Source organism: Toxotes jaculatrix, chromosome 24 (assembly GCF_017976425.1).
Source record: "Toxotes jaculatrix isolate fToxJac2 chromosome 24, fToxJac2.pri, whole genome shotgun sequence".
In the NCBI taxonomy this organism is placed as follows: domain Eukaryota; kingdom Metazoa; phylum Chordata; class Actinopteri; family Toxotidae; genus Toxotes; species Toxotes jaculatrix.
The window spans coordinates 3,683,434-3,695,784 of record NC_054417.1 but is presented as its reverse complement, the minus strand read 5'-3'; the positions used below and the strand labels follow the sequence as shown (position 1 = coordinate 3,695,784).

The 12,351-nt window shown below is 44.1% G+C and overlaps 1 protein-coding gene across 1 annotated transcript; it reads right to left on the bottom strand.

Moving 5' to 3' along the window:
- Window positions 1–1,457: 1,457 nt before the first annotated feature.
- On the bottom strand, window positions 1,458–11,788 carry LOC121178045. Its single transcript, XM_041032539.1, has 10 exons — window positions 11,650–11,788; window positions 10,714–10,859; window positions 9,530–9,611; window positions 9,201–9,336; window positions 8,614–8,816; window positions 8,393–8,529; window positions 8,104–8,245; window positions 7,699–7,980; window positions 2,052–7,563; window positions 1,458–1,945 (listed from the first exon to the last, which is right to left on the bottom strand). The coding sequence occupies exons 1-10, from the start codon at window positions 11,773–11,775 to the stop codon at window positions 1,935–1,937; spliced, it is 6,777 nt and encodes a 2,258-aa protein (XP_040888473.1). The 5' UTR covers window positions 11,776–11,788; the 3' UTR covers window positions 1,458–1,934.
- Window positions 11,789–12,351: the final 563 nt, after the last annotated feature.

Below are 12,351 nucleotides of genomic sequence, written 5' to 3'. Positions count from 1 at the left end.
TCTTCAAACTCTGCACAATGGAGGTCAAACATTCAAGAAAAGTAAGAAAAAGAACAAACAGATTTGTGGGTGGAGGGGGGCTGTGACTTTAGTCTTGACTGGCTGACTTTCCCTACTATTGCAAGAAAATCTTGAGCTTTAAAAACAAAAAAACCCTGTGGTCTATGCACACTTGGCAGTACAGTTCCCCTCCTTGGTTTTATCGTTTAAGTAGTGCAAGTGTTGGCTGACTGTTATATTGAAAGGCTGACATAAACCAACCTGTGGCAAAAGTGAGGATTTATCTTATGAGTCTTCTGATTTTTGATCAGCCTACTTGGGACATAATTTAATATTTTCTCTTCTTCTGCAGCCCATTGCTGGGTCTTATCTGTTGCCAGTGCACTAAACAACTCGTTCCTTCAACAAAAACATGCACTTCTTTGGTATGCTGAACACCATCGAAGGCCAAAAAAAAAAAAAAAAAAAGCCATTTGAAATAAGTTTTATTTTTTCTTCAAGAACAAAATATAAACCCGGCTCCAACACCCCCTTATATAATAAGCCGTCAAAACTCTTCAAATATTTACAAAAGATAGAAAATAAAACATAAATAAATAGAACCTGCTGCTGCTGCTGCTCATGAAAGACTGGTGCGGCCTCTCAGTAACACTTCAGCCTGTGATAGTTTGACTGCCACATCTGTGTTTCCCTGTGAGGGAATCCTGAACGAGAACATTCACCCTAAACGAGAAGTCACAAAGTTTCTACGGTCTGGGGACAATTCATTCCAGATAAAAATGAAAAGTCTGTAGGTGAGAAATAAGAAGCCAGAATGTCAGCCGCTCCACTGACAGTGATTTACAGACAGAACACGACCAGTGACAGAATCCAGCAAAACATTAGTGGGATACTGGCACATTTTGTGGTCGGTGGTTGTTATTGCTAAAGGAAATACAGCTCGATGGATGTGACTGGAAGTGTAAGCGTTTCTTGGGCTGTACACTAACAAAGGCAGTGGAGCAACTGTGTATGTATAAATCTGTCTGTTGCAAAAAAGGCTAATGATATCATAAATTTAATAAAAGGAAAAAAAGAAATCTGTTATGTATGATAAGAAAATTGGTGCACACTGACCCCTACTGGTTACTCACGATGAGAACAAGCGGCACAGACCTAATCAACCCCACGGGCAACCTGGTTTAAGAAATAAAATTCGTATTTAAACAAGAATTAATTACATAAAAGTTTCTGAAAGAAGACTTTGATACAGCAATCTTACAACTTTCAAAGTTCAGACTCTGTCTATATTTCGTTTGTAACTTTAGGATGTTAAAAGAGCATGAACTTCTCGTGCTTCTTTCATTGTACAATTCCCATCACTTTGAGAGTTTAAGCAGGAAAAAAGTGAACAGAATATCTTATGAGAAGAGTGCAAAAAGCAAACAAAGTTATTTTATGGCTTACTGATGTGAAAAATATGTATCCTATTGATAGCAGGAGCAGCCTTTTTCATCTAGCGTCAGTTTTTTTTTTTCACAGCTTTCAAGAGTCCAGTCTTTAAGTCACAACGCTTAATCTCCATACCGGGTGAAGCAGCTGGAAACAGCTCGGCTGTTCCAGAGCAGGCACTTCAGTGCTAGCTGTTCTGCTAACAGTCTGACTGGGATTCAGTTCAGTAGTCTTTTTACTGATTGGCTATTTGATGTGTTCTGGCCGCTCCCGAGTCTTGCATTACAGGCACATGCTGCAGCAGAAGCCAGGTAAGCCTTTCAGTTGTCGGTCTCCCCCGCTCATATCTCCTGACGCATTAGCCTTTGCCCAGAATAATCATCAGGTCGTTCAGAGAGCGATTATCTGTTGAGGTACGATCCATCCGGAGGCTCCATGCAGGTCCACAGGTCAGTCCATTATGCATCTGAGACGACAGTCCACTTTGACTTAAGTCGGCCTGTTCAAATGTTGCCTGAAACAAAAAAAAAACAATATATGAGAATAACGACACGCCTGAAAAACACAGCTGTCAGAGCTAAATCAGAACTATTCAATCAATAATAAGGCTTCACACTCACCCTCATCATCAGAGTCAAACCCAAAGAGGTTTGAGCACTTCTGCTGCTGGAGGTGACTCTGCAGATCCTCCGCACTGTTAAAAGTAGCGAAACAATTGGCACATCGTTGTCTCTGCAGAGCCGCCGTCACACAGGCCTGTCCAGGAGGGGGACTTCTCTGAGACGACTGGAAAAGCAGCATCTCCTTCCTCCGTTTTGGCATGGTGATGTACTTCTCATCGAGGTAAGCTGTAGGCGGCAGCCGCATGTACGGCCTCTTACTGTACTTGGCGAGAGTGTCCTTACACACTGTAGATTTCACATCTTCACTTGCCGCTTGCCCGTTCATTATTAAAGAGTAAGCAGGGCTGCTAATGGTAGACTCTGGTGTTTCTGCTGCAGTCCTTCCCTCCTCACTCACAGAGCTCTCCTGTACCGCTGCTTTGTCCTCACTGAGTGTGGCAGGCTCCTTGGATGCCGATGGAACAGCCTGATCTGTACATTTTTTCTTGACAATCTTTGTGTCGCCTTCTTCATGAATATTCTTGCGCTTCGTATTTGCTTTGTTGGGGTCAGAGTGTTCTGACTCATTAGATTTCTTTGCTTTCTTCTCTTTTGTTACCGTGGACGGACCAGCGCTGTCACATGTTGCGTGTTCCTTTACTTTTCCCTCTTTATCCAGGGTGCTCTTTACTGATGCTGCTGCTTTGGTCTCATCCTGATGTTGGACATCAGATTTCTTGGCAGTCTTTTTCAAGGCAGATGTTTTCCCCGCTTCTTTGCATGTCCGTTTTTCCTTGACTGCCTTTCCGTCCCTTTTTTTATTAATATCTTTGTGCTTCTTACTTGCCTTGCCTGAGTCTGAAGAAGCAGTTTTGATATTCTTTTCTTTATGTCTTTCTTTTTTTGAGATGTGTGATTTCTTTGACTTTTCCTCTGCTGTTACCGTCTGTGGTTTCTCTCCTGACGTGGTGGGTGGTTCGGCAGCATCGTTCAAACTGTTTGCTGTAACACGAGGTACAGAGTTACCTGTGCTGTCTTCTGTTAAGTCTGCATTTCCAGCCACTGCTTTTCGATCCTCGTCAGGAAAACCTTCTGCAACGAGCGCTGGTGCTGCTCCTGCTGCTTCGGCTTCACCTGGTGGGACAACAGATATTTCCTCTGCAGGCTTTTTCGAGGCAGACTCTGGTTCTTCCAGGGGACATATTTTCTTAACAGCCTTCGTGTTGACTTTGTTATTTGTAACCTTGTGCTTCTTTGACTTGCTGAAGTCTGAAGGAGCAGTTTGGTCACCGTTCTCTTGAGGAGCGGAGCGTTTTTTCACTTTGTGCATTTGCTTCATTTTGTCAGTTGTTGACCTGTGTGTTTTGTCTGCTGAAACGGAGGTGACTGACTGGTCGAAACTGTTTGAGCTTACAGTTGGAGAGGTGTTACGTGAGGCTGCCTTTTGTTTCACATGGTTCTTCTTAATCTGCTTGTTCACTGGTTTCTTACACTTTGATTCATCGACTGATGTTTCTGTATTTTTGACATCATCTCGGTCCTGGTCGCTCTTTTCTTCCTCCGAGCAGGGCTTCTGAGCAGGGCTCTTCGGATCCATTGGCAGAGCAGTTTTTTCTTTGACAGATTCACTGCTTTGACCAGTGGAAGAATTTTCATCATGCATGGTTTTCTTTGATTTAGGAGGACGTCCTCTTCTTGCAGGAACCTTTGTGTTTACTTCAACCTGCTTCTTCTTTAACTTGTACCTTTCTTTCGTTTTGTGTTTAAGCAACGATGATGAGACGACTTTGTGGGTTTTGGGTGCTGTCAGGGTTGTATTTGCTACCTGCCCCTTTCTCAAGGTTTGCCTTAATCTCAGATTAGAAACAGCAGGTTGTGCAGAGGTGTCTTTGTTGGAGAGATTTTTTAAGACATTTGAATCCTTGGTCTCATTTCGCTCTCTCAACTCCTGCTTCAACACAGATGCTCTTCTTCTTGAAGATGAGATTTGTGTGGCCTGTCCTCTTAACTTACGAGCAGCCTTTAAACTCATCTTATTTACAGCTTCTTTGGGCTTGTGATCCAGCTGTTTCTTCCCCACTGCTGTGTTATTATATTTGTCGCCTGTTTGCTCATTTGTGATCTTGTCTGGTTTGGACGTATAGTGCTCTCTTTCATGAAGGTTTAGCGCCCAGAGACAGATGAAGAGTTGAGAACAACCAGGGAGGCAGCACACTGCCTGCAGCGGATTGTGCCTCCTGGCGTGGCGTCTCATTTCCATTCCGGTCTTGAACCTGGCAGTACAGCCCCGGTGAAGGCAAGGATGGCGAGGAGTGATTCGGTGTCTTTCAACGTGGTGCTTAAAGTGTTCAAAACTCCACAAAACCCTCATGCAAATCGTACATCTACTGTTTCCGACACGGAACGCCAGTTCTAAGGGTTTGACCTCACCGTAGTGATCTTCCAGAGCGTGGTACAGGAGTGCAACACGGTTCTTTGACAGGTCTGTAAACCAAGCACATCCATCCACAGGACAGCAGACTTTCTCTTGTCGCTCCACATTTCTCTCTTCAACAGCTTTCCCATTTTGTTTTGTTGCTGCCTTCAGGACCTGCAGAGATTCTGTCTCCTGCATTTTATCTTCAGTGGAACAACCAAACTCTATCTTAATTGAAGATGCAGAGGAATCCATCTCCATGTCTTGGCTTTCTGGCAGCTTTGGATTCTCAGATGCTTTACTTCTTTCTTGGGAGATCTCCTGCTGTGTAAGTGGCTGTTTGGCTTCCAAGTCCTTTTTCGCTGCGTCGAGCTCTTTCTTTCTGCCTGCATGCCCAGGTTCTTTCTTTTTGCCAATGTGCCCATTTACCTTATGAACAGGAGTTTCACTATTCAGGTGCTTTGATGTGTTTTGCTGACCATCCGCTGGCTTGTCATTAGATCGCAACTTTCTGGATTCAGATGGGCTCGCTGATTTAGAACAGGCAGCAGATTTCTTCGGCCTCCCACTACTACACTGACCTGAAGACATATTTGTGGCCTTATCTTTGGCAGAGGTTTTAGGTGTGGAAATATCTTTGGTCTCTGAGACACAGTTTTCTTGGGCTTTGTTACCAGCTGACTCTTTGCTCTTCTTCAGCTTCTCTATATGATCAGACAGGTGCATCATGGCCAGCAGGTCATCTTTAAACATCGTCCCACAGAACATGCACTCGTCTTTACGATAATGGAACATTGCATGTGCTACAACACGATTTCCCTTAAAGACCTTGCTGCAGAAGGTGCAACAATACTCCAACTTGGATTCCTCTGATTCAGGCGGTGTTTCCATGGGCTCATTGTTTTCAGGTGTTTCTGGAGCAAAATCCTGAGTTCCCTCCTTCCCTTTCTTCAGCTGCATGTCAGCAGCCACAGAGGCCTCCCATACTGGCACAGAACAGCTGGAGGTAGTCCGAATTTTGTGAGGTACTTTGGGTTTACTCCCAGCTGTCGACTCCATGGAGTCACTGTTCTCTGGAGCTCGCTGTTTATCGTTCACCAGATCTCGATCGAGTGCCTCAGGTCCAAGTTCAGTCACCATCTCTGTTACTAGTGTCAGAGCAGACATGTTGTTTATACTGCTCTGGTCTGTAGGTGAATAACTACCCCTAGTCTGTGATGAGATGTTTCCTCTGGGGCTTGTGTCTCTTTCACAAGGTGCATGTCCTTTGGAGTCTTTAAGTAACTTGTCCGTGAAATCCACCTCGGCACTGCTGTTGCTGACAGCGGTGAGCACCTCTGAAGTGTTGGCTTTTGCTTGGGCTAAAGGAATTTTGCCAGTTTCAGTCTGAGAGGAGAGTAACTTGAGTTCTTGTTCCCCATCTCTGAGAACAACACCTTCGGCCTGAGAGGGCTTGGGATCTGCAGTGCCAGTGTTTGAATTGTTTGTTGTACTGGAGACTGGAGGGGTTTCATCAGTAGCCATCTTCTGATTGTTGCCTGCAGTTGTGGTCTGTAAAACCTCAGCTGAAGCTTTAGAGACCTTATCTAAACCTGGAGACTGTGACACTTTAGCTGCTGCTGGGGTCTGAGAGGCGATAGTGACTTTCATCTCAACAGCCGGTTCTTCACAGAGCTCTCCTGCTGAAGCTACCTTATCTAAGACTGGGGCTTCTGTCACCTCAGCTGCTGCAGAAGTCTGTGATGCAGTGGCAGCTTTCATTTCAGAGGCAGAGTTTTCGTGGTGCGCTCTTGCTGAAGTAATTGTTTGCGAGACCTTTCCTTTGCTTGGAGGTTGAGGGACCTTTGTCACGTTTGCTGCTGCCGGTGTCTGTGGAGCGACAGTATCTTTCATCTCAACAGAGGACTTGTCGGAGAGCTCTCTTGCTGCAGGTGTTTTTCGTGGGACTGGCTTTGTAGTTCGAGCTTTTTCTAAAACTGGGGATGCCGTGATGTAATCTGCTTTCGGTGTCTGAGAGGCGATTCCAACTTTCATCTCAGGCTTTCTGCAGAGCTTTCTGGGTTGATCTTTAGGAGGACTTCCCTGCACAGAGGAACGTGTGATTGTTGATACTGAGCCGTGAACATTCGACCCATTACCTTTTCCTTTCTGCCGCCGAGCATAACAGTGCAGCTGCTGTACAAACATTGCTGCATCCCGCGCTCTAAGAACAACCTCTTTGCGATGTGCAGTCTTCACAGGTTGTGATGAGGCAGGAAGCTTCACTGTAGGTCTGTAAAGAAGCACTTGAGGGAATCCTCTCTGTCTGTTGCAACTGTCCTCCGTAAACGTACCCATAAGTTCATTGTCTGGCAGGGAGAGCTCAAGAATGACTTGTGGAGGGGTGGCTTGTTGAAGAGAGTCCAAAGAAAACCCTCTCTGGTGCTTGCTGTCTTCCCTTGCCTTTAAATGTGAGTTTACTAAAGGTTTGTGTTTTGCACTGTTCTTGAGCTGGCCAGTGTCAGACCTCTTCACAACAGAAGATCCATGGTGCTTTTGATGTTTCAACCCGTGCTTTTTGATCTTCGCAGGAGAATTGTTCTCTTCAAGAGTTCCTGAGTCTTCCAGAAGCCACCTGGGTTTTCTAATCCTCCGTTTTGGTGGGTTCTTCTCTGAGAGACGTGTAGTGCGTCTATGTTCTCCATAACCCACGGCAATGTTGTTCTGTATTCTGTCCAGCTGCCAAAATGAACGCCTCAAGGGTTCCGATGACGCTTCCTTCAGAGGTCGTGACCCCTTCTTCTTTACAGCGTGATCAACATTTAGTCGTGTTTTGCCTGGGCCAACCTTTAGTCTTTTGGATGCAGTGTCACTATCCTCTTTATGATGTCTGTCCTCCTTCTGGTGCCGCTTCTTTGCTGCTGCTTGAGATGCCCCTTTACTTCCTTTCTGACATAATGATGTGCTTGACCGCAAGGCAGGCTCTTTGGTGCAATAATAAGGGATCCACTTGTCGTCCATAATTTCTTCAAGGGCAGCATTATCCACCTTCTCACTCATCAACTTCAAACAATTGGTCCGCAAAGCAATGAGGTTCCAAAACTCTGGGTCAAAATAGAGGTCCTTCTTCAAGACCTGAGGAGAGAAAGAAAAGAAAATGTTTCAGAACAACAATATGTTTATATGGGAAGCAACAACGACATGTGCCAATTCTGCACTGCTCATCTGAAATGACTGAAAATTGATTGATTTGTGATAAAGAAGCTCCACCTGCAGCGTTTCAAAGCGAACGTGATTTCCGATCAGGCTGTTGTCTGCGTGGTACTCCTGATCAGGGTGCATGTAAAGAAGGTATACCATCTTGTAGGCCTCAACAGTGCGTTCCAGGAAGAAGACAAGGAGAGCACATGCCCGGCAAACCTCCAGGTCACTGGGAAGCAGGCCGGCTATGGTTTTGTAGATTAGGGATTTGGTAACGACATCACAGGGAAGGCAAGACTCCAGGGCATTAGCACAAAGCTCCACGCAGAACTGGATTCCATCTTCACCCAGCTAGGAAGTTAAGAAAAGAACTTAATAAAATCCAAACATCATCATAAATTTACTCAAACTTAAAAAAAAAAACAAAAAAAACAATCTTATAAGTATACACAGCATTTCAAATTTCTGTCTCACCTCTTGCATTATGACTCTGATGAATGGGAAGATTGAGTTGACATTGGTGGCAGACAGCATCAGCTGATGACTCTCCTCAAGTAGAGCTTGCTTGGATGTATTCAAACGACAATGAAGTTTACTCCATATGAAGACAAGATCACTGCAAAGAACAGAGAAAATAATTGTTCTTAACGCCGTGTAGCTTGGCAGCTACGATTTTTGCAGAAAGTAGGAACCTTTAAATAGACCTCGTGGATGTTATACACTGTCTCCTTATTAGATTACAATCAAATTTAAGTTTACTCACCACAAATAGTACATGTCTCCCCTGCGGAGCTCCTGGGAGAGGAAGGCTCGGCTGAGGGCTAGCAGCAAATCATCCTTCTCCTCACACTCCAAACTACAGATGATGTGAACTGCATCTTTACCATTAATGTCATCCACCTGAAAAACAGAAAAACTCCTGCATAAAACTGTGGTGTTGTTGCTACATGCTACTCTCCAGCATACAGCAGTGATTCAACCCACCTCTTTATGTAGGCGGTCATGCTGTGAAGTTTTGTAAAGCCACGTGAGGTAGACCTGGAGGAAGAACAAGTGTTGTCCTGCCGTGGGATGCCGAGCACAACACTTAGCCAGGGCCATGGCCTCACTGACCTGCTCACAGGACAACAGGTAGCGCACCCGAAGCTCAAAGAACACCGGCAGCTCAGAGCTGATGCACCCATCCACTAAGGAAAGGCCAAGCCAGAAGAAATTAACGTGTGTCTTGGGTGAACCGATCATGAGTGGGCAGTGCTAAACAGATCTGTTCACACCTGGCATTAAAATGCATCTAAACACATCATTTCCGTTTGCAAAGACCAAATGCTAAATCAAAACAACAGACTGGGTCTATTTCAAGTTGTTTGACACACTTTTAAAGTTTGTAAATTCGGGGACAAAGCAAGTTTACGTTATTAGAGAGCAGGAATGAGTACACACTTCCATGTATTGTATCACCCACCTAATGCCAGGTCTGAACAGGGCCTGTTTTAAAGCGAACACATAAAGATAAACTCTGGACAATAACAGTCTGCGTTTCATTTACTACAAATGCTGAACATGTTACCTACCTTCATTCTGAGGTAAACTGGACTCACTGAGGATTGCCTGTAAGACCGAGCTGGCCCAAGGTCCGCCGCCCTGAACCAAACGCTCCACCTGAAGTAAGTGAACATTCTGATGCCTTGCAAGGGCCAAATGACATTCCTGTGAGAGGGACAAGGCACAAAAATCTGTGACTTACAATGCTATTACCAGCATTTTTAGAAATATTTCCTGCCACAATAATGCCCTGCACAGTTATCTGTTCTGAGAGGTATAACACACAATGAAGAACTGTAAAATGTAAAATGGGATCCTAAAGTTTCTAATCTTTGATTCACCTGCACTTGCTTCTCACCTGGAATGTAACAGTGAAGTGTTTCAGTGGCTCCTGATCGAAGTCCTTCTGGTCAAAGAACAGCAGCAACTCAAAAACACTCCTGTGAGGAGATCAAAAATCATCGGCTTCTATCAACAAATCCTCATTTTAAACAGTGTAGTGGAAACAGTGGTAGTGGAATGCAGTTAATTGGGAAACTGAGGGAAACCCTGGGGGACAGAGGACGGAGAGTTTATGGATGGAGTAGAGTCTACAGCTGGCAGCGTGCCAGAGGTTTTCCTGGCTTGCAAATGTGCTTGTGTGAGCCAGCAAACACAATCGACTTTCAACTCCATAAACACTGCCACCACCGGCCCAGAATATACTGGACCACTTCAGAGATGGTCGACAATTACATAAAAACAAAAGGCTGTGTTTTCTGTGTGTGCGATTATTTACATTGTTTGACGTATGCATTCAGTTTGAAATGTTTTTTTTCTGTGTATGATGAGACTGGGAAGTGTTATTCTATAATGCCTGTGTGTTTCATAAAAAATGTGTACGTAGTTAATGCTCTGTCTTATCAGTGAGGTGTTTGACGTCTGCCTTTTCCCTGATGGGCAATAAAAAGCTTCATTTATTCACAAATAAACCAATGTGAAACTTGAACAGTGAAGCAAAACTGAAGCAGGAGCCCAAACATAACAGTAAAAGACAAATCCAGTCTACTCTCAGACTGGACAAACCAAAAACTGAGGCTGTTATGCAAACGTCTGGATATCTGTCTGGATGCACACCTTTCAAGACAACTGGCTGCACAACACAGAAGGACTGTGTTGTGCAGCCAGTTGTCTTTTGTGGTGTATTGTAATCACGAGTTTCATGATCACATCTGGCGCTACAGGTTTATGTGACAAAACTTTATGTGAATGAACACCATGTGTTGCCATCACCTACCTTCTGCACTGAGTAATAGTGAAAACAACAACACTTCTACTACTACTACTTCTGCTACTGTACTATCTGAAACACCATTTAGCACATACAAGTAGAGTAAAAGAAACTTTTTTGATTCAGTTCTAAATCACGACACTTAAGTGGCATTGCCTTCATTTGATTTATTTGTCACTGTTGTCATTTTAAAGCAGTAAATAAAATCAGTTACTATTCCTTTTGTGTGCAAAGACTGAAAGCCACCTCTTTAGGGAGGTGTGTGTACTCACAAGGCCAGACTACTGAGTGTGTTGAGCACATGATCACAGTTCGATGAGAAGAAGTTGGAGGCTCGAGTAAAGTAGCAGAGAGCTATCTCAAGGATCCTGAGCTGAGGCACTGGCACCTGCCAGCGAGAGACATACTCTTCCACCAGCTGCACAGGAAAAGATAAAACAAAGACAAGTGGAAAAACAAAAATTACAAGGTCAGTTAACAGTGCGCATTCAGCATGTTTAAGTTTGTGGAAATAAATACTGACTTTGTTCTCTAACGTTACAGGAACATGAAAACTTCAAAGTATGAAAACATCTCATGATCCCAGTGTGTGTTTTGTGTTACTGCTAGAGTACATGTACACATGCATGTTTTATTGACAGTGGGGGGTTAAAACGGGTCATTTCTAAGTTGGGCTTTACAGAAAATATCTGAAAACGCAGGCTACAGATTGCAGAGCAATCTCTAGGTTTACATCAGCTGAGAAGATAATAAGTTCATTGCTAGTTAAACGGTTACCAAACGCGTTGTTTGGCTGCAAAAAGTTGTCCAGTCAGTGGCTCCCTTTGGTAAACATTCAGCACACAAACCAAGCTAACTTGCAAACAAATTCTGGGCTAGCTGGCCAGCTGGCTCAAGCTAGTAGCCGAGTTAGCTCACCAGCTGTACAGTAAGCGATCATTACCAAAACATTACTACTTTACTGACCCGGACGCTTCGATAACATCAACTGAATCTGAGCCTGCATTGTCAGACATAACGTTTAAAAGTCGTTACCGCAGTATATGATCGCTTTTCAAAGCGAATACGGAACGTTAGCTACATGCTAACGAAACCAACTGCTAATGCTAGCGGTGTAACGACCAGTTCTGGGGGAGGGGAGTCGGCTAACATATATGCTTTTATCTTCGACAACAAGCTTGTCACCAACTTCAGCTACGGCGCCTTACCTTGCAAAAGTCGGAGCAGAACGATGTACTGTCGGCTCGCAATTCCTCACTTGAGTAGCGGCTTAACAAACTCTGCAATTGTGTTTCTAGCCCCTCTAACTCGTACACACTGCCCTCCTCCGCCATACTGCCTGTCTAGCCTCGCTCGTAGCAGCTACCACAACACATACATCGCCACGGTCAACGACTTGCATCGACAGCGCTGATTGGCTACAGCGAACGTAAAGGGGCTCGCTCCTTCACTACACCGGGGTACGCCGAAGGAGCGCTAATCAGGGCGGAGTCTCGGATCCACCGTTAATCAAATGCCCCCCCCAATTATGCCCCGTCGACACGGTGCTACGAGAAGACCATTACATGCGCCACAAACCACATGGCAGACACAAACAGAGAGCCTTAATGTTTTAATATTTGTTTTTGGAAAAATTATTAATGCAGCTATAACAACCATTTTGCTGTTTTAAAAACACGACTTCATTTACAATAATATTATTTCTAATAAAACATTTTCACTCGTTTTAATCATATTTACATCGTATTCACGTGGAATATACAATTAAACTATTAAATATATTTTTTTTGATGGTTGTATATAGGTACACTGTGTAAATGTGTGCAGCATGCACATTTATCTATACTGATATATCCTGACTCAACTTAAAAGGATTAAAGTAGGAGATCCAAACAGTATTTTTGGTTTAA